Raw genomic sequence first — 23,135 nt, forward strand, 5'->3', positions numbered from 1 at the left:
GATGGGAACAGCGAGGCTGCAATTGATTGGCACAGTGAGGCTGCATATGAATGTAACAGTGAGTCTGCATATGATGGGAACAGTGAGGCTGCATATGACGGCACACTGAGGCTGCAATTGATTGGCACAGTGCGGCTGCAATTGATTGGCACAGTGAGGTTGCATATGATTGTCACAGTGAGGCTGCATATGATGGGCACAATGAGGCTGCATATGATGGGCACAGTGAGGCTGAATATGATGGGAACAGTGAGGCTGAATATGATGGGAACAGTGAGGCTGCAATTGATGGGGACAATGAGGCTGCAATTGATTGGCACAGTGAGGCTGCATATGGTGGGCGTGTGAGGCTGCATATGACTGGAACAGTGAGGCTGCATATGATGGGCACAGTGAGGCTGCAATTGATGGGCACAGTGAGGCTGCAATTGATGGGCACAGTGAGACTGCAATTTATTGGCACAGTGAGGCTGCATATGATGGGCACAGTGAGGCTGCATATGATGGGCACAGTGAAGCTGCAATAGATTGGCACAGTGAGGCTGCAAATGATTGGCACAGTAAGGCTGCATATGACGGGCACAGTGAGGCTGCATATGATGGACACAGTGAGGCTGCAATAGATTGGCACAGTGAGGCTGCAATTGATTGGCACAGTGAGGCTGCATATGATGGTCACAGTGAGACTGCATATGATGGGCACAGTGAGGCTGCATATGATGGGCACAGGGAAGTTGCATAAGACTGGAACAGTGAGGCTGCAATTGATGGGCACAGTGAGGCTGCATTTGATGAGCACAGTTTTATCTAGCAGTAATGATTCATAATCACTTGATAAATGGCTATTTACAGTTCTGCATTACTAACAGTTTAATTTTTCAGTTTATAAATTGGCCCTAGTATCTGTGTATGTGTTTGTAAGCCTGTCAGGACCCTACGGGGTAAGACTGTGCTATATCAAGATTCAACTCAGTGTCAGAGTAGAGCAAAGCTAAATATGCAAACACGAAATGAAAACATTCTCCCTGAATGAAAACCACCCCTGCTCAGAAAATACCTACCTGAGGTGGGTTCATGTCTCAAACATTTCCTCATAAGGAATGACTCCGATTGTTGGTTACGTATCTGAACGCAGTGCATGTTTATGCACCTGGGCAAATATCTCCATTGAAAACAAATGTAGCTGCGTTCAGATTCGTTAATGAAACTTTTTTCCTTTTTTTTTTTTTTAGCCGTGTAAATGAAGCCTAAACTTATAAATGAGATGCACAGAACAATTTCATTTTATCAACAGTAGGGTCAGCATTAGGAGTCGCTTGTGTTTACATAAGGAAAAGATATATTTATTCAGAAAAGCATTTTTTTCTAAACTGTGACGCACTGCAAGAAACAGGAAAAGATCCACGCGTGACCTTTCAAATGCGCTGGTTGAAAAATGTACAAGGCGCACAGCTACTACAGACATTCAAATTCTGCCAAAAAGACACACAAAAACAATTATTTTTCATTTAGATTTTTTTCAGTTAAGCGTTAATCTTGGTGCTCTACAGGATCGAGAGCGAGAAAGGAGAAATAGTCGGTTGAGGATATCACAGAGCTCCTCAGCTCTGCCACGTGACCTCCCTGTATACAAACACCAGCTCCGTCTGCCACTACTAATCCCACCGTACAGCAGGGGGCAGTACCTCCATCTACATCTCGATCCGAGCAGAGTGTTTGGGCGGAGATTAGGGGCGGAGATTCCCCGGTTGTCTGGGTAACAGACAACTTCACAGTGTATATGCTTTATGCACTGATTCTACTTTAAAGTGCAAACATGCCAATAAAGTGACAAATTTAATTATTCTGATTATTAAAACATCAATATTACAAAACCACTATAAAGTGCAACGTGTCAATATTGTGCAAAATATCAACATGAATACAAAATATTTCCAGATTTCTTTTTCATTTATCGTGTATATTCTGAATTTTCCTTTGTGCTTTGTGCTGAATTTCTTTCCACCAGTTCATGTGCCACCACCACCATATAAAATGGGCACTCACCAGAGCCTAAAGAGAAATTTGCCTTTGGTTCATCTGGGATAACCACTCCACTGTTTTGGCTAGTTTCCACCTACTTTTCGTAATAGCGCAACATGTATGTGCAATATGTATGCATAAAGTAATTATTTATTTTGACGAAAAAAATTTTGACGATGGATAAAATTCGAACTCACACTTTAAGGTGCCTAAGGACTGGCACCGAGTCTGTCCAGCTGTTTGTTTTGTAGGAATCCGTCACATCACTCCATCTATCCAACACGGCATGCGTTCCAAGCCTCAGTTTGGTGTGGGTCCATGAACAGGAAGGGACGTCTCCAATTACCCAGAAGCCTTCTGGCTGGCAACCCTTCTTGATCCACGTTACAAGGGTAAAGTTGCAAAACTCATCCTGCCTTCACAGAGGGAGCAGAGGATGAAACATCTTCAAGAGGCCTTAAAGAAAGGTTTGTGTAACGCATTTCCAGACCCTGGGAGGTTACCATTTCCTGGTGCTGGACAACGTGTTGCTGAGACTTCGTTCAGTCAGAGGAAGAGCGGTGGAGAAGGTTGCCAGATGACCGATGCCTTTAAACAATTTTTCAGTCCTCAGCGCCAAGGTCTAATCAGTGCAAGCAACCTTCGCCAGTGTCTGCATTATATGATTCAGGAATATCTAGGGGTAAGAGCAGATTTGGAGACCTTTCCAACAGAGCATCCACTGGGTTACTGGGTCTTGAGGATGGACCACTGGCCAGAACCTGCTCAATATGCAGTTGAGCCACTGGCCTGTCCTGCATCCAGCATGCTTTCTGAACACACATTCAGTGCTGCTGGAGGGTTTGTAAGGAATCAAAGAGTGTGCCTGTCCACAGACTCCGTTGATAGGCTCATATTCATAAAAATGAATCGATCTTGGATCAGCAGCTATCAAGCACCTGATGCTGAGGTAACTGATTTAATTTGCTATTAATCTGGGATCTCTTGAAGACTGTCTATGCTGACTATCCTATTCCTCCTCAATCTTGATAATGCTAGCTTCCAACAATATTTTTGGTTTAGGGCACCACCACCCAAGGCCCAATTTGTCTGCTCCTGTTTAACAGGAGCATGTAATTACAATTTTTGATATAATATTTCATAGCAGGCCCAGTTCCTGTGCCCAACAAGAGTAACTGTGAGGCTTACAGTGTTCTGGCACCACCAAAACCAAAGGCTCGATTTTTCAAACCCCCGTTTAATAGGGGCATGTAATTAACATTTTTGATATAATACTTCATCCTGCGCCCAACAAGAGTAAATGTGAGGGATTACAGTGTTCTGGCATCGCCAACACCTAAGGCCCCTACTAAGGGACAGCTGACCACCACTGTAAGTTGTATTCTTCCAACTGACCAAGTATTGAAAGGAGCATTCTTCCCACTGACCACCAATTTAAGGAGCATTCTTCCCACTGACCAAGTACTGTAAGGAGCATTATTTCCACTGACCACCACCGTGAGGGGACATTCTTCCCACTGATCACCGATGTAAGGGTCCTTTTTTCCCACTGATTGCTCTGTGAAGTGGTTTAACCGCTTGTCGACCAGCTGCCATCATTTTACTGCAGCAGGTCGGCACGATCCCGTGAGCCGATGTAGCTATACGTCAGCTCACAGGATCGGGATAGCAGGTGCATGCATGCGCCCACTGCACGGCGGGGGTGCTGATGCTTATGGTCGACGGTCGCGATGCCCGCCAGTCATGATTGTTCGTGGGCACGAGAGGCAGTCCATGTTCTGCCTCTCGTGCCCGCGAACAATCATGACTGGCGGGCATCGCGACCGTCGACCATGAGCATCAGCACCCCCGCCGTGCAGTTGGCGCATGCGTGCACCTGCTATCCCGATCCTGTGAGCTGACGTATAGCTACATCGGCTCACGGGATCGTGCCGACCTGCCGCAGTAAAATGATGGCAGCTGGTCGACAAGCTGTGTAAACACACAAATCCCTGTTCTGTTCTGTGAGAAGTGACAGGTCGTGAGTTCCTATTAGCTAGGAACCACAATCTATCATTTCCTCTAGGTCAGTTCCCTCCCCCTACAGTTAGAAACACACAGTTAACCCCTTGATCACCCCCTAGTGTTAACCCCATTCCCTGCCAGGGACAGTTTTGTAGTAATCAATGCATTTTTATAGCACTGATCGCTGCATAAATGCCAATGGTCCCAAAAATGTGTCAAAAGTGTCCGATGCGTCCGCCATAGGTCAGGTCGCCAGGACAGGTCAAAATGCAAACCAAAATCTATGGAAATGAAAGAGGCAGAAATAAGAAGCAGTGTATGACAGGTTTTCTGACCAATTATATGGCACCAGGGATAGTTGGCTGGGACCACTAAAAATGTGAGGATACCATAAAGACTGGTGCCTTGATGTGGCCATAAGAAGGCACCTATCACAGGTTCATGGTTACCCTTAAAGCAGTATTAAACCCAAAAGAAAACATTTATTTTATTTCAGCTTACCAATTCTTAGATGTGACGGCTGCATTTGTTTTCTTTTTTAGGCTTTCTTTCCTTGATTTTCATCTAGTGATCCAGCCAGCAGGTCTCAAGCTCTACAGGAGAATGTATCCATTTACATGGATGAGACAAACCATTTAACACAGGCAGGGGTGCTTATAATGATCAGCTTATATTTATTTATGTAAAACCTTTATCCCAAAAAAGAAAAACTTTGCTGTAACCAGTGGTGGCCGGTGTGGTGCAAACAAAAGCCCCCCCACCCCCCAGCAGCATCTACACTCACCACGTGAAAGTCAGTCTGGCACTTACCCCATATAGGTGGCGGGTATCGGGCAGCTAGCCACGGCTCCTGCATCCTCTTTTCTATCACAGGGGTGTTCCGCTGTGCATCCCCTCCCCTCCTCCTAGGCGTGCAAAAGGATCACCTGTCCATTCTCTGCACCCTGAGCCCACCCTATTTTAAAGCCTATTAGAGCCTCTGGCTCTAATTAGGTGCTTCAAAAAAACATTCATGCGTCCGGCGTTCTGCATAGGGGCCAGGCGCATGGATAGGGGGGCGGTGCCCCTGCACCCTTAATGGACGGGCCGTCTCCTGGCTGTAACTGAAGTGTGAGCTGGAGTTTGACTTCTGTCTGTTGGTGTATTTAAATCTGCTAATACGTTTAACACTCCCCTCCCCCAGACTGGCAATTTTGCAGTCCAGTGTGCCTTCTGTGCTCATTCATCCAGAGATGTGTCTCTCTAATACAGGAGTTGTGTTACTGGCCAAATCACCAGGTGAAAACAGGAGGTTAAAATAAAAAACTAAGAAACGAAAACGAATGCAGCCACCACATCTAATGATTGGTAAGCTACAATACAATACGATTTTGGTTTTTGGTTTAATACCGTTTTAAATTCCATTTATACTGGTGCCAATGGAGAGCCAAAACCTGGAGGATGGGGCTCTAAGGATCCAGTTCTCACCCCAAAGTTTACCTAGTACCCCCAGTTATGGGGTAACACACAACACTCCCCTTGCTTTCCCCACAATGTAGTCCTTGGTGTCCAGGTGCCACATTGCCACTTCCGTCACGTGAGAGCAGAAGGAGTGTGGATATCCCCATTTAGGTTTCACATGGGTAGGGGCGGATGGGGAAGGTAAATAAAGCCTGCTTGTGTTCTCTCCAGTTACTTTGCCTATTACATACAAAGGATGGGTCTAGGGCAGTGATGGCAAACCTTGGCACCCCAGATGTTTTGGAACTACATTTCCCATGATGCTCTAGCACTCTGCAGTGTAGTGGAGCATCATGGGACATGTAGTTCCAAAACATCTGGGGTGCCAAGGTTTGCCATCACTGGTCTAGGGCAAGATAGCCCCCGTTCGGCTCTATGACCTTGGAGGACCAGAGCGATGTCCGACGTCACTTCTGCCTTCCAGCCTTAAAGCGGAGGTCCACCCTAAAATGGACCTCCGCTCATCGGAATCCCCCCCCCCTCCGGCGCCACAATCGGCACCTTTCAGGGGGGAGGGGGGTGCAGTTACCTGGATAATCCAGGTAACTGCACCCACTTCCGGGCTAGCTCTCTGCGGAACGGGGCGTACGTTACGCGCCCGTTCCGCAAGCGCCCGCCCCCTTCAGCAAGTGCCCCGCTGCCTGCTGGGAAACACACAGCTCCCAGAGGCAGCGGGGACCATCCGGATTGCGCCGCGCGGCTCGCGCATGTGCAGTAGGGAACCGGGAAATGAAGCCGAAAGGCTCCATTTCCTGATTCCAATACCCAAGATGGCGGCGGGACCCGGCAGCCGAGCGAGCGATCGGCTTCGGGTGCCGACATCGCGGGCGCGCTGGACAGGTAAGTGTCACTATTTAAAAGTGAGCAGCTGCAGTATTTGTAGCTGCTGGCTTTTAAAAAAAAAAAAAAAAAAACGCGGAGTCCCGGTGGACTCCCGCTTTAAAGGGATGATTTTTTTCTCCTTCTTAAAGGCAAAATTACTTTTTTTTATTTTATTTTTTGCTTTTAAGTGTAAATGTGCTTTCTGAGGTCTTTTTGACCCTAGAACTCTCAATAAAGAGGACCTGTCATGCTTATTCCTTTATTTCAAGGGATGTTTACATTCCTTGTAATAGGAATCAAAGTGATAAAAAATTTAAATTAAAGGAACAGTGTAAAAATAAAAAGTAAAATAAATAATAACATAAAAAGTGCCCCGTCCCTCCGAGCTTGCGCACAGAAGTGCACGCATACGTAAGTCACACTCACATATGTAAACGACATGTGCGGGATCACCGTGATCATTAGAGCGAGAGCAATAATTCTAGCACTATACCTCCTTTGTAACTTTAAAAAGGTAACCTGTAAAACGTTTTAGCTGGGAGATTTTGACGTAGTTTGTTGCCATTCCACGAGCGTGCGGAATTTTAAAGCATGGCATGTTAGGTATCTATTTACTCAGCGTAACATCATCTTTCAGATTATACAACAAAAATTGGGCTAACTTTACTTTTGTTTTTATTTTAATTAAAAAAAGTGTATTTTTTCCAAAACAATTTCAGGGACCAGCTGAATTTGGATCCCGATTTTATAGAAGTCAATCTAACAATTGACATTTGTTGAACAGGACTGTTGGAGGACTTTCATGTGATCGTTGGCTGCAGCCAATCAACCCTTTGGCTAATAGAAAAAAGAATCCTCTATGGTCATTTCCATGGCATTGACCATTACTCAAAACAATATTCTTTTCTTACGGTGGCCGACCTACTTAGTCCAGTTTGATGGAATTTATTGTGACTGTCATTTACTGCATTTTGATGGTTATTGTGCCAGGCGTTTTAAAACCCATTTTTGTACAATGTGATGCTAGGAGAATGAGGGATCGGTACAGTGATAACAAAAATAATCCAAAATGCACAGTATCTAAAGCTCTATGTAAATAGTCTTCGGTATATAAGTGCCTGAAATAAATAAATAAATAAACTGAATGTCAGACAGAAGTCAAGTAGAGAGATTTCTATCCAGGACATGAGCAAACAGACAAACCTGTTGACCAGCTGCTTGAGGATCTTGCCTTGGTTCGAAGTCCACTAATGAGGTCAGGTGTTCACAGCAGTGGTGCCAAGTAAATTGCCAAATGGCAAAAAGTAAATTGTTACACTGCAAATATTAGGTGACGTGGTTAAGAGATAGTAAAACGTTTCTTAGGCTTAGTTTACACTTGTGGCTAGGAAAAAGGGGGGGAGGGGGGCGTAAAAATAGACAGCTGAGCCACATTTTTATTACCTCTGCAAGGGTGTACACAAGTTGTGGCTGCACATGACATATTCAAATGAATGGGGCCGTGCGTCAACAACCATGACCAACATGCTATTCTCACAATTGTGCCACGTATAAATAGATAAATGGCGCCGAAGAAATCTAGAACACTCAGAAGATACTATTGGTAGAATCCACTATAAGTCCAAAAAGCTGTCCATAATTATAAGCCCTTGTACACACGGTCGGATATTCCGATGGACAATGTCCGATAGGACCATGTTGTCGGATAATGGGCTCCATCGGACTGTTTCCGTCGAAGTATCCGACGGACCAAGTTTTCCAGCTGGGTTATAAAATTTTCCGACAACATGATCCAATCAGACTTTGTCCGATTGTGTGTAGAGAATTCCGATCGGACAAAGTGCCACGCATGCTCAAATCAAATTCCTAGACCAAAGCTATTGGCTACTAGCCTGAACGTAGTCCCATTGTAACGAAATTACGTCATCACGTTCTGAACGGATTTGGTTGTCGGAATGTCCGACCGTGTGTACAAGGGCTAAGAGTGAAGCAGAGACTATGGAAATAATAGTGAAAACACAAGGGGGCGCCAGACTAAGTGCAGTAATAAAATCACCCTGGTTTAATAAAAAATGTTGCCCATTGTTTTTTAATATACCAAGGTGATTTTAATACTGCACTTAGTCTGGCTTCCCTTGTGTTTTCCATTCTGTTTTCACAGTTGTGGCACGGTGTTCCTTTTCATTCTGTTCGGCATTCAGGAGACTGCAGGAAATGCCACGTCTACACCTCCCTGTAAAAAGCGGATCATTGTTCATACATGTAACAACGCAAAAGTTATAATTTAAAGATAAAAGTTTGATATCAAAGTTTTTAATGATAGTTGTCCTTTTAAGAAACAGATCACAAAAAATCACATGGATTGGTTCAACACTTTACAATGACAATTATACATATACTTGGTTCCTTCAAGGCTTATTGTTTTTTTCCACTACTGGCACCTTGTCGATCTTCACATTAAAGGCCAGAGATATTTACAATCAGTATGGCTGTTGGCAAGCAGAATCAGATGCTGGCTTCTAATAGCCCTCAGGAACTTCCATGGTGGCATATTCCATCCACAATTTTAGGTACACACAACTTCCAGAGCAATTACAGGGCTCACCTGAAGGATTTTCTACACCACTTTTACAGCTGACCAAGCCACAAAATGGGATGCCATTGGGAGGAGTGGACACAAAAATTGTTGCAGGGAAATTTCACAATGAACTTCCATATTGGAGGCTAGCAGGTGATTCAAAACATCGACTTCCCCTTATAAAAAAATTTAAATTACAGTATTCCGTGACATAGATTTATAATACAGTCCTTCCAAAGTTGACAGCTGCCAGTCCATTCTCAAGGAATAATTGCCCCCCTAAAAAGTTTAGTTTCCAACAATAAAAATGAGATCATTCCTGAGGGCTCAAAGGCCTGTTGACTCTATCTTCTTCTTTATGCTCAACTCTTCATGTAGTCTTTGCTTGCAAAGTTCTATGTGGTTTTGTAGGTCTTGGCTCTCTTCCAAGCGCATTAGCTTTTTCATGAGGTATTTGGCAACCGCCTTGATCAGGCATGTTGAAGATAGGCAAGTAGTGTCCTGCAGCTTGATGACCAGTCTGTAGAGGTCCTTAAAAAGACGATACTTGGAGATCTTCCTCAGGTTTTTAGGAATGTCTTTCTTTTCACAAAGGCCTTCAAAGTAGACTATGGAGTACTCCTTCACCTTTCCGCTCTCCTGTTCTCCTCCCAGATCTTTACTTAGGCAAGACATAGCAGCCCCAAACAAGTTTGCTGGGTCTTTCCATGCAAAACTGTTCAGCTGGCGGTTCCTCCACTGCTGATACATAGACTTAGTCCGTGTGGTCCACATGATCATCACTTTGCCGTTCCTTTGACTCACTAGCTCTCTCTTTTGATAAAACCAAGGTAACATTCCAATCTTGCTCACTGTGTTCATATCCCACATATCCAAGATGACCTCGCAGCCCAGGATGCTTTGCAGGAAGTCAGCAAAGGCACAGATGAGAGTCTTATACTCCGAGGAATCTGGAGAATACACAAGCAGGATGGTTCTTTTCCATAGTGGAGCTGTGCAAGAGGATAAACACACATTTGTTAGTATGAGTAGAACTTGCAGGCTGTAGAGCAATATTTTGCCCCCAACTAAAAGGGCTGCTCAAGTCAAGTAGCTATGTACATATTTCAAACACTTGCAGGGACTATTTAAAGTAGACCTGAGCTCAAAAGAGTGAAGATATGTTATGTTACAGGGAACATCTAAAAAAACTTGATCGTGTCTAAGCTGTAAAAGATTTAGTTTGTCCAAAATGCCTCAGGAAAAATAGAAATGCTCTTCTATGCCTAGGCTCTCCTGCAGGGCCATCTTTAATATTGATTGGATTTATTGCCCCCCCCCCCCCCCCAATGCAGTTTTGCTCTCCACCTGCTCTGAGACATACAATAAATAGCAGCTAGACTCAAAATCAGTTCATTATTGAATCAGATCAGGCAGCTATTGCGATTGGTTGCCAGAGGTTACAATGTATCATTACCGCTCCCTGACTGGTTGCTAGAGGTTACAGCACACATTACAGCTCACTGATTAGCTGCTAGAGGTTACAGCACGTGATTTCTGCTTGTTGAGATTACTGTACAGTAATACTGCTCACTGATTTGTTGCTAGAGGTTACAGCACATCATCTCCTCACTCCTCATCTCCTCACTCCAGGGGTCATGCTATACATATGGATCACCTGCTCTGAGACATACAATAAATAGCAGCTAGACTCAAAATCAGTTTATTGAATCAGATCAGGCAGCTATTGCGATTGGTTGACAGAGGTTACAGTGTATCATTACCGCTCCCTGACTGGTTGCTAGAGGTTACAGCACACATTACAGCTCACTGATTAGCTGCTAGAGGTTACAGCACATGATTTCTGCTTGTTGAGATTACTGTACAGTAATACTGCTCACTGATTTGTTGCTAGAGGTTACAGCACATCATCTCACTCCAGGGGTCATGCTATACATATGGATAACGCCTTTATTTACATATCGATGCAGCTATTTACATATGAATGCTGCTGCTATTTACATATGAATCCTGGTTATTTACATGTAAACACAGGGTCAGCAGGTGAGTCATCTGTACACAACAATAGGCACATGTCACCATTGGAGGCATATTCAAAGTCCCACGGATCTTCGTTTTTTTTATTTTTTTTTATGCTCTACATTTCTCTGATGTAGAATATTAAAATTGGCCTGGGGTGCGCTTACGTAAAAGAAACCTCACCCTGTGTGGTATGGCGAAATTCTTTCCCTCCGGTCTCTCGTGTGGCATTATGAACCTACTACCTTCTAAATGGGCAGCCAGGTGGTAGTATACAAGAACAAGCAAAGCAGAACTGCCATAAACAATTAAAGGCGTGCACAAAGCACACGTTGTTAATAAATTCTTTCAACCCGCCAGTCCGGTTTAAACACCCACAAAAAGCAGAAATAAAATCTAAATAAACCAGGTAACCTGCGTTACAAATTCTCCTGGGAGGTCATCCAGGGGTTTATTTCATGTATCGTTTAACTGCTCTACATTCCTTGCATGTCAGCAATGCGACAGGTTATATGGTTGTCTTACCTGTGAATAACTTCCATATCTTGTGGAAGGTGAGGAAGCAGAATAACGTCAGAGCGAAGACCACCAGCAACGCCACAAGCGCGATCAGGCCGAGGTGTTTGTGAGAATCTGCCGATGGAGAAGATATGATTAAACAAGAGGTCTGAACACCACAACACCGGTATCATTTCAGAAAGTCAGCAGGGAGAATTATAACAATCACAGGTTCACAGGTCCTTTTTTAGATTGCAAAAGATGAATTACGATTGGTTGCAAAACAATTATTGAGCTTTAGTTAAGTGAGTACGCCCATTTACTATCGGCGCACCCACCCATGTGGAGCATTTTGGGAGGATGATGTCAGATTTCGGCAGCCGTCCCTCCCTTCGGTGATTACTCACTCTGACTATTGATTGTAACTTGCTCTCAGGTAATAAGGTAAAAGACAGCAAGAGCCAGAACAGAAGATTTGGGTCGCATCTAGATTAGGGTGACCAGATGTCCCCGGTTTCAGGGGACAGTCCCTGGATTGAGGACACTGTCCCCGGTCCAAGTCTGTCCCCGGTTTTGTCCTTGGATTGGACTTCAACAGGAGCTGGGTCGATTTTCAAAGACAGTGCAGAATAAAAAAAAAATCTAAATTACACCCCCCACTCCTACTAACTTAAGGGGGTGTATTTTTCCATTATCTGTGTCCCTTTCTGATGATGATGTGCTGATCAGAGCGAATGGACTATTTCTTCCGTTTCTGGCACATGCCCAGTCAGCTCCGCTCACATGTTCTTCTGCCTTGGCTCAAATCACGGCCAGCCGCCTGCCTCTTATCTCTTTGCCTTCCCCGGCAGAGTCATTTTCCTCTGCTCCGCCCCAGGGGTAGTAGTCGGGGGGCCGGAGAGTGAGACCTGAGAGGCTGTCAGGCAGGCGGAGGTGGCAATGGGCAGAGAGAGGCAGCTGAGCTCAGCTGATGATGTCCAGCAGCAGGAATAGAGGGGAAGCAGATCCAATGGTGGGGCTGCCAGTGCCTTCAAGGCTTCAACACAGGTGTGCTTTGGGGGTGTCTGTGAATAGACTACATTGCACGGTGTCTGTCTCTCTGGCATAATGGACGGGATCAGAACTCACAGGCAGCGGGGGGCACTTATTGGTCAGAAGTTAACAAAATCAGCACCCAGCCGCAATGGTATGTGACACACTGTGACAGAGCCAGCCAGAGCCATGATAGAGCGCCCCCTGCCTGTGAGTTATCATAATGCTGATGATCTTAACCAGTTGCCGATCGCCTGATAGCAGATTTACTGCTACAGGGCGATCGCACTGCGCAGGATCACTTATATACGTGATCCTGCATTTCTGGGTATCAGAGCCAATCAGCAGATCCGGCGGACTCGCCTAGTGGTCTGCCTATGTAAACAAGGCAGTTCCCCATTCTGTCAGTATGGAAGACATTGATCCTGTGTTCCTGCAAAGCAGGTACAGGGATCTAAGTTTTCCCTTAGTAAAAGCACCTCCCCCACAGTGAGAAAACACTTGTTAGGTACACATTTAACTCATTGATTGCCCTAGATGTTATCCCCTTCCCAGCCAGTGTCATTAGTACACTGAAAGTACATATTTTAGCACTGATCACTGATCAAGTGTCAAATTGTCAGTTAGTGTCTGATTTGTCCACCTCAATATTGCAGCCCTGCTATGAGTTGCTGATTGCTGCCATTACTAGTAAAAAAAAAAAATATGTCCCCGGATTTCATTTTAAAACTCTGGTCACCTTAATCTAGATGGGCAGTTAAGGGACAGTAGAAATAAGTGAACTATCGTTTTACTGCCCCATGACTGCCCAGTTTCAGGTTATCTAGTAGTTCAAGCTACTGCAGTCACAGTGCTGCAAAAATTATACCACAGATCACATTCAGTGGTGTATTTTTTTTTTTTTGGCACCCCACCTCCTATCTAAATTTGCCCCACCCCAGCTGCAGTATACCGTTCTTGTCTCAGGGTCTGATGCTGTGGCAGCTGGTGGTATATTTGGGGGGGGGGGTGTTGGTCGGCAAACAGCGCACCCACATACACCTCGGTGGGGTCAACCACACGCAAACCCCCCCCCCCTCCAGTTGGTCAGTTGGACAGTTCCCAGCCAGGCGGCGGCGGCTTCCCCTTGCTTCTCCTCCTCTGCATCACGCCGTCTCCTCCCTCCTCCTCCTAGGCCAATTGGAATGCTTCTTCCTGATTGGCCGGGAGGAGAATAGGATTGCCACATCATCCCTCTAATCGAGGACACATATGAATTAGACAGGTTCTGAGTCTGATTTAATGCAAATAAGGCACCAAATGAATTTAATTACCACCTCAATCAGCCACAGGACCTGTGTACTTATTGTGTGTCTGGTTTAAAGGGATGAAATGGCAACCCTATAATCAGTGTGACAATAGCGAATATTCATTTGCTATTGTCACACAACTGGGTGGAACAGTGCTCTGCGACCCGAGCCCACCCTTTTCTGAAGCCTGTTAAAGCTTCTGGCTCTAATCACATGCTAAAAAAAAAAAATTCGTCCGGCGCCCTGCATGTAGATTGGAGGGCCGGAAGCATGGATAGGGGGGGTGGCGCCCATGCGTCCTGTATGGACGGGCCGCCACCGGTCTGATGGGGAAGCTGCAGCCATTCACAGCGAACAGTTGCAGCTTCCTCATTAGACCCTGAGACATGATTCGTCCAAGTGCCATGTATAGAATTACTGCCCGTGATCTGATGTTCAGGGTGATACCTCAGATGTGTGGGACAATCGTTTGCGTTGTCTGCGGGACCGAGATGTGCGCTCGCCGCTTTCATTTTTTTATTATTATTATTAATTGAATTAAAATGTTTGTTTTTACTTTTATTGCTGTCACAAAGAATGTAAACATGCCTTGTGATAGCAATAGACAGTGACAGGTACTCTTTATGGAGGGATCTGGGGTCTATAAGGTCCTCCACTGCACTTAAAAGCATTCAAAACTCCAAAATCTGTGTTTTTGAATTCTTTCGATTTTTTTTAATCTGGCGCCAATGGTTTCCAAGCAAACCGAAAGTGATATCATGTCATGTCTTGGCTTTGCTTGGCTGTCCGGCCAGCTGGAGGATGTGCCAGCTGGTCACTCAGGCCTCCCGGTGGGACAGAAGAGCCACGGAAGGCTTGTAATAGCAACCGAGTGGCTAGTAAGCTGCTCTGATTGATAGAGACGTCTACCAGCTCTAAAAACCGATACCGAGGTGATGCCTGTAGCTGCAGGCATCATCCTGGTACAACCACCAAAAGGACTGGAAGTGGCTAAAGAGCCACCCCTGCCCTTACGCCTTGGGGGAGAACGCCCCCCCCACCCCGGAAAAATGCGGTAGATTCACCCGTAATCACATTTGGCATCACTGGCAAAAGCGACCTGTTCAAATGAATGTGGTTGTGCCAAAACCAACCATGTGGCTACAGTGCGGTGTTTCTGACACATTCAGAAGGCAGCATATTATCTTGTAGCCACCTCCCAAATCCCACAGAAAAGCAATAAAACACAGATCATTTTTCAGAAGGTGGTGAACACTGTCACAAGTGTAAACAAGGCCTGGTGCTTGGTTTACACCTAAGCGGCTTTGAAATCGCTCTACTTCAGAGTGATTTCAAAGCCGCAGATCAGTGCAATTTGCACGTCCGATTTCATTGCGGTTTGAAACTTTAAGAGAAGTCTATGCAGTGAAATCGGGAAAAAAAGCAGTGCAGGAACCTTTTTCAAAGCCGCTGCAACATGAGTCGTGGCAATTTGAACGGTTCCATTGCTGACATTCTTGCTTGTAGAGATGTGAACCTAGCCTTAGACATTCTTAGAGCAAAAAATGTGAAATTCTGGAAATGTAATAAAAACCTCTATATATTACACTGACACATTCCTTAGCATTGATGAACTGATAGCCTAACTCAAGGTGAAAGTTTTTTACTTTTTTTTTTAGCTTTCTATTGAGCAGGTACGATTCAGAATTTCAGCAGGGTTTTTAAAACTGTGTCCTCATTGGGGAGATTTTCCATCACTTCCTGTCTCAGTGACACCGGGACAAGAAATTAGCACAGCTGTCACCAGTATAAGAAAAAAAATAAGCTACTCCACTCTACTAAATAAATGTACTTCTGTTGCTTTTCCCTGGCCCACACAGATATTACATCACTTCCTGTTCTTGTGACACCCAGTAACTGGCAAGGGAAGTGGAGGTAAATCTCCCCAACAGGCACACCGTCAGCAATAGAAAAGTGATAAAGGTTCTATCTCTTCTCTCCTGTGTCGAAAATGTAAAAAAAAAATGTATTACTAGCTTATAGACTGGTTATGCTTAGTAACCCCCATATAGAAGTTGTGATCACTACAAATAAAGTTTGACCAATTTTGGTGTCTGTTGAATGGATTATATGTGGTGTGGCAATTTTATCACCTTTTTTGCCAAGTCGGTATTCTCATTGTTTGCTCTGGCTGTATGTGCCCAGCAAGGACAGCAGATCCCTAGAGTAGAGGACTGAGGACTGAGGACTATAAACACCTCCTATTTATGACCATATTTGGAGTAGCCCCACCCATGAGGTTAAACCTCACCCCCTTGGGGTCTAGAAGACGGATATCTGGTAAAAGAAGTTCTTAATCCAGAACAGAAGCAGTCATACTCACAATCAAATGAACAGATGAGACGTTCATGGGCAAAACGGACATCAGACCGCCACACCTGTTCGGAAAGATAACAAAAACAACATTTTACAATTTTATAATCACTAGAAAACGCTTGGCTAACATCTGTTTCCTTCCATAAAACAATTAGAGTCCATGTATAAAAGAAAAAAAAATGCGTATGTCTCAAGCATTCACTCAGCTGTCATTAATAATCCCCTATTTTGCCTTTATTCTGCATTTATTTCCATCAACGCCATCAAGTGGCCATAATGTGCTACTCTCCTGAAATACCTCAATCAGGAAAACCTTGCACTGTGGTCACTAGTTAAAGCCGACGATCATAGGAACTAAACGTATAAAGCAAAATGCAGGATTATTTGTGACAACTGAGTGAATGCTTGAAACATATGCACAGCAACTTTCAGGGCTGAGCTCAGCCCTTCCTTTTCTGAGCTAGCCGCTCAGCTGTCAGCTAATTGCCAGCTCCTATCTCTCCAGTTACTCAGCTGTTGTTCCTATCCTGCTCGTCAGTCCTGCCTACTTAATCCATCCAGTCCAGAGGGTCTCTGCCTTCGCCTTGGTCAACATCACAAGAAACATCTCCTGCATTCCTGTTTAAAGACTGGCTTTGCTGACATCCCTTCTGGCTCCAGATCCTGCTTGCTGTTCCACTACATTAATCCCTGACTTCTGGCTTGGCTGACTATCCGTTCCGGTTACTGAACTCTGGCTATGTTTTGACTACGTTTGTTCTTTTTAATTTTTTTATTAAACAAGTGTGTTTTAACTGTACTTCTGTCTTGGCCCGATTTCATGGTTTCTGACAGCAACATTTTATAAATAGATCCCATCTGTGTCTTTTTTAACCAGAGACTCCCTTTTAAAGTGATACTCATCGGATCAGCAGATTTGCACTGAGCAGCCCGGATGCTCCTCTTCTTGGGCCCTTCGCTGGCATTCCTGGCCCCTCCCCCCCTGCTGCGTGCCCCCAGATCAAGCAGCTGGCACTGGGAGCACCCAGGCAGACTCGGTCCCCAGCTGCTGCTCTGGGTGCCCATTCACACATAGAGCTGTGGCTCAGCCTCACCCCCTCTTTCTCCTCATTGGCTCAATGGCAGTGGTTGACAGCCAGTGAGCTCTCCTCATTGGCTCGCTGGCTGTGATGTGCATGAGAACCTCGGGGACTATCAATCCTCATTGGCTGAGGCAACAGCGGGAGCCGTTGCTGCCTTAGCCAATGAGGAGTGAGAGTCCCCAGAAAGCTGAGGCTCTCATGCACATCGCTGGATCACGATGCGGCTCAGGTAAGTATTAGAGGGGCTGCTGCAAACAGATGGTTTTTTATCTTCATGCAAAGAATGCATGAAGATAAAAAATCTTGAGCCTTTAGAAGCACTTTTAGTCTTCTGGTGTATGGTCAACTTTAGTCAGTTCATCGCTGCTGCTGCCAGCCTGGCATACAACAAATGATTGTGATCACCAATATGAAAAATAAATAAAAAAAATGTATTTAATTTTTAAGGTCTTTCAAACAAAATGAGTTGACTCGATGATGACAAGATTGAATGCTCTGACGATCGATTGTTCAGAATTTCCGAACATTCAAAGGAAAGTCTATTGGTATAAGGCCAGCTTTAGGCTGGCTATACTGAATGTTATACAATTTTCTTTAAGATTTACCAAAAACCATATGTAATATGCGGTCAAACCTAAACTTGTATTCAATCAAACAGGCCCTTGCTGAAGGTAAATCTAAAGGAAATTGTATAAAAATAGTAAAAGAAAATTGTATAATGTAAGGTCAGCTTAGGTCGATCCGGCTCCTTAGCACCTTACAACGCTGCCGCTGCTAGCCTTGTGTACAACAGATGACTGGGATCACCAATAAAAAGGCATAAAGATAAATAATATTGACAATGTTTGGACAGATAGATACAGTTTATATACACTCTAGGGAGAATTGTTTTTATATTTGTTCTTTATCTGCAAAGATTAGACAAACAAGAAGGTAGATAGAGACAGTTCCTACCTTGATACAACGACCGAGGCCAGGCCAAGGAAGGGAGAGCTGCATCGTTTTGGATTGCATCTGAAAGATAAAATAAATCATCTCAATATGAAAAATATATTTTTAAGGCGAACTAGGCACAGTTAAGCGTTGATAAAAATCAAACAATTCAGAATTTAAAAAAAAGAACCGGGTAGGCGATACTCCCAGAAATGTCAGATACCGAAGATCAATGAAGAGCGAGGTGCAACATTTCAGGTACAGTAGGTCGTATTTACAAGTTTTTATTTTAGCAACAGGGACACTATCTAATTTACTCTCAGGGATTTATTTAATGAAAAAAAAAAAAAACAGAGCAGTTAGTCCTCTGAAAGTGCATGTACATTTTTTCTGAGAAACTGGAGCAAAAACAATTAACTTTTCTAGTCAATTTTCTGTGCTGGACAAATGTTTTTCATTGATGTAAAACAGAAAATACTGCTTTTGGCCACTAGATGGCGATAAGTATAATTTCTTCTGATTCTTCTGGTACCATCTAGTGGCCACATGCAGTACTCATGAATAAGGATGAGCTCCAGCGTGTTCGCACACTCCATGTGTAGAGCCCGCCAGGAAGTCGGCACGGCGCTGCGCTAATCACAGGCAGTGAGACATTTCCCAATCTCTGCAGCCACAGATCGGGGAAAATGTCTCACTGCCTAGGATTAGCGCAGCGCCGTGCCGACTTCCTGGCGGGCTCTGCACGTGGAGCGTGCGAACACGCCGGGGCTCATCCTTACTCATGAAAAACAATTGTCCAACACAGGAAATTGCTCATAATGCAATATATATTATGTATGTGTTAAGTGATGAATAAATTGATGGTGCTATACAAGTGCCTGTGATAAAACTTTTATATATATTGCTGCATAAATTGATGGCGCTATCAACAGTTGTGCTCATAAGTTTACATACCCTGGCAGAATGGATTATTTCTTGCCCATTTTTCAGAGAATATGAATGATAAAACAAAAAACTTTTCTTTCACTCGTGGTTAGTGTTTGGCTGAAGCCATCTATTATCAATCAACTGTGTTTACTCTTTTTAAAATCATAATGATAACAGAAACTACCAAAATAACCCTGATCAAAAGTTTACATACCCTGGTGGGTTTGAATGGCTATTAAAGGTAACCATCCTCACCTGTCATCTGTTTGCTTGTAATTAGTGTGTGTGTATATAAAAGGTCAATGAGTTTCTGGACTCCTGACAGACCCTTGCATCTTTCATCCAGTGCTGCACTGACATTTCTGGATTCTGAGTCATGGGGAAAGCAAAAGAATTGTCAAAGGATCTGCGGCAAAAGGTAGTTGAACTGTATAAAACAGAAAAGGGATATAAAAAGATATCCAAGGAATTGAGAGTGCCAATCAGCAGTGTTCAATCTCTAATGAAGAAGTGGAAAATGAGGGGTTCTGCTGAAACTAAAAAACCTCGGTCAGGTAGACCAACTAAAATTTCAGCCACAACTGCCAGAAAAATTGTTTGAGATGCAAAGAAAAACACACAAATAACTTCAGGTGAAATACAGGACTCTCAGAAAACATGTGGTGTGGTGTCTCAAGATGCACAATAAGGAGGCACTTGAAGAAAGATGGGCTGCATGGTCAAGTCGCCAGAAGAAAGCCATTACTACGCAAATGCCACAAAGTATCCCGCTTACAATACGCCAAACAGCACAGAGACAAACCTCAAACCTTCTGGCACAAAGTGATTTGGGGTGATGAGTCCAAAATTTAGCTTTTTGGCCACAACCATAAACGCTTAATTTTGAGAGGAGCCCACAAGGTCTATCATGAAAGGTACAACATTCCTACTGTGAAACACGGTGGTGGATCGCTGATGTTTTGGGGATGTGTGAGCTACAAAGGCACAGGAAATTTGGTCAAAATTGATGACAAGATGAATTCAGTATGTTATCAAAAATGACTGGAGGAACATTTGCATTCATCAGCCAGGAAGCTGCACCTGGGACGTACTTGGACATTCCAACATGACAATGATCCAAAACACAAGGCCAGGTTGACCTGTCATTGGCTACAGCAGAATAAAGTGAAGGTTCTGGAGTGGCCATCTCAGTCTCCTGACCTCAATATCATCCTATGCATTAAGGTGAAAAACACCTGTCAGTGACCGCCCAACCCCCCCAGCCTCCGGTTTTACTTACCTGAGCCCTAGAACTTGACCGACAGGGACAAGCTCTCTCTCTGCCCAGTGTTCTTGGCTCTTGATTGAATAGATTGATAGCAACACAGCCTTTGGCTCCTGCTGCTGTCAATTAAATCCAATGACATGGGCACCAGGGGCCCAGTCCTGCATTTGGCCTCTATGGACACTGAATGTTGGACTCAGGGAGCGCTCCCCGCAAGGTAACCCCCCTGGTAGAGCACTTTCACCCAGGGGATTATCTGATGTGGGGAGGAGCTACGCCCACGAGAGCCGCCGACGCCGAGGGACCCCAGAATACGAGGTTTGGGGCCACTCTGTGCAAAACGAGCTGCACAGTGGAGGTAAGTATAACACGTTTGTTATTTATTTATGACATTTTTTTAAACGAACCCTTACGATCACTTTAAGTAAATCTTTTTGCTCACCGCTGAAAAATTATATACTGCCGACTGGGTGTGGCAGGTGCCCGTACTCTGGTTTTGGTAGCAGATCGCCCCATTGAAACTGGCTGGAACCTCAGAGGAGATTTTCAGAAGCACATCAAAGAGGTTGAATTTAACTTCCACTTTCCAGACCCGATCTGCAAATATAGAGGATAAAACATCATTTTTGTTCCAACTATAATACAATATTTCCTCATTTTATAAATGAATGGATTATTTAAAACTTTCCAACCCGCTGAGTACAAATAGGTAATTATTCCATCGTCAATGTCTGGCAGGGAGACAGCAGACAGATGCTGGCAATCAGAAAAGTAAAGCCTGTTTTATTTGTTAAAATTAATTTAAATTAAAAACAAAATTAATTTAATAACAAGAGCAGGCAGCTAATAGGGGAGAGGAGGGAAGGATTTAATCAGATCACACGTGGGGCCACAGAAGTACCAATTATAGGATAAACTGTGACCGATTGATTTATGCCACTTTATCAGAGATTAAAGATGTTGTAAAGGGTATTATTTTATTTTTTTCATTAAATTTATTTATATCTACCTGATCTGTGCAGCTGTTTTGCACAGAGTAGCCTGGAACCTCCTCTTCTGAGGTCCCCTGCCAGCGCTCTTGGCTCCTCCTCTTCTCTGTGTGCCCCCCTAGGAAGCGGCTTCCTATGGTGGCACACCTGCGGGCTTACTCCATTGACACACACACAGCACGTTTTGGCTCTGCCCCCACTGCCTACTCACAGGATTTGATTGACAGCAGCAGGAGCCAATGGCATCTGTTGCTGTCTTTGAGCCTGTGAGGAGAGACCAGCAGACGGGCACAGTGCCGGAACACAATAGGACTCAAAGCGATATTAATCCCAAGAGCAAACATTTATTATATTGCACTTTACCAATTCTTAAATGTGATAGAAGAAAGAAAGCCTAAAAAAGAAATTATTGCAACTATTTTCATCTGGTAATCCAGACAGCCAGTCTGTTGTTTTTTACAGCACAAACCACCTAACACTGACAGGGGTGCTATTTTATTTATTGAAGCCAAACCTTTATCCCAAAAGGAAAAAAAAAAAAGGTTTGCTGTAACTGCTTATAAAAAGTGTTTGCTGGAGTTTGGCTTCAGTTTGTTAATGGTTCTAAATTTTATAATACATTTAACACATTTTTCTCCCTCCAGATTGACAATGCTGTTGTCTGCTGTGCCTCCTGTTCTCATTCCTCCAGAGTTGTGCCTCACTAATACAGGAGGTGTGTTACTAGCCTGATCACCAGGTGAAAACAGGGGAAAAAAGCCCCAAAAAAAACAAAAAACAAATGCAGCCACCACATCTAATGATTGCTAAGACATGAATTTGTAAGACAATGATTTTATAGACATAAACATGTGCAATTTGTTTTGTTCTGAATTTGTTTAATGAATTTTGCCAAAATTAGTTAATTTTGAAAATTTCAGAATTAACGAAAACCCCTTAACTTATTTTTCCGAATATTCATAAATTCGAATATTTGAAAATTCGTAAATTTGAAAATCCGGAAATTCTAAATTTCGGAAATCCGAAAACTTGAAATAAGAACAAAAATTCAAAAGAACAAAAACCCGAAAATCTGAAATAATAACTTAACTATTACTAACTATTAAATTATAGGTATTGGAACTTCCTTTCGAATTTGGCTGTTGGTGAACGTAACGAATACGAATTTATCCGAAGTTACGAATTATCCAAAATAACGAATGCCGTATGCAAACGTATGGAACGTAACAAATTCATAATAATAAATAATAATAATAAAAACATTTTATTATTATTATTATTATTATTATTATTATTTTTAATAATAATTCATTCCCTTCCATTTGTTTAGATGCAGCATTCGTTATTTTGGCTAATTCGTAACTTCAGATAAATTCGTATTCGTTACGTTCACTAAAGCCCCATACACACTATCAGATTGTCTGCTGATTTTTTCCTTCAGATTTACCAAAACCATGTAGTAGAAGGGCCTGCCTGATTGCATACACATTGAAACCCCTAAGGTTTGACCTCATATTATATGGTTTTGGTAAATCTGATGGAAAAAATCTGCAGAAAATCTGATAGTGTGTATGGTGCTTTACAGCCAAATTTGAAAGGAAATTCCAATACCTATAATTTAATAGTTAGCTGTTATTAGTTAGATAGCGGTAGTTAGTTATTATTTTCCTTCTTATTTTCGAAGTTCTAAATTTTCAAATTTCCGGATTTTCGGATTTTCGAATTTTCGAGGTTATGAATTTTCTCATTTTTGAATTTACAAATTTACGAATTTCGATCATAACAAATGACTTGAGAAACGGAAAAAAATAAAAAAATGAA

The 23,135-nt window shown here is 43.4% G+C and overlaps 1 protein-coding gene across 1 annotated transcript in view; it reads right to left on the bottom strand.

The window, feature by feature from the left end:
• Positions 1-8,645: 8,645 nt before the first annotated feature.
• The window catches only part of IL17RE (interleukin 17 receptor E), a 114,340-nt gene continuing 99,850 nt past the window's right edge, over positions 8,646-23,135 (bottom strand). The window contains 6 exon segments of the mRNA XM_077451778.1: positions 8,646-9,270; positions 9,272-9,918; positions 11,471-11,578; positions 16,127-16,181; positions 18,156-18,215; positions 20,768-20,922. Of these exon segments, the coding sequence (XP_077307904.1) occupies positions 9,187-9,270; positions 9,272-9,918; positions 11,471-11,578; positions 16,127-16,181; positions 18,156-18,215; positions 20,768-20,922 (1,109 nt within the window). The 3' untranslated portion in view covers positions 8,646-9,186.

Source organism: Lithobates pipiens, unplaced genomic scaffold (assembly GCF_037356315.1).
Source record: "Lithobates pipiens isolate NorthernLeopardFrog02 unplaced genomic scaffold, aLitPip1_a1.2 Scaffold_23, whole genome shotgun sequence".
Classification (NCBI taxonomy): Eukaryota; Metazoa; Chordata; class Amphibia; order Anura; family Ranidae; genus Lithobates; species Lithobates pipiens.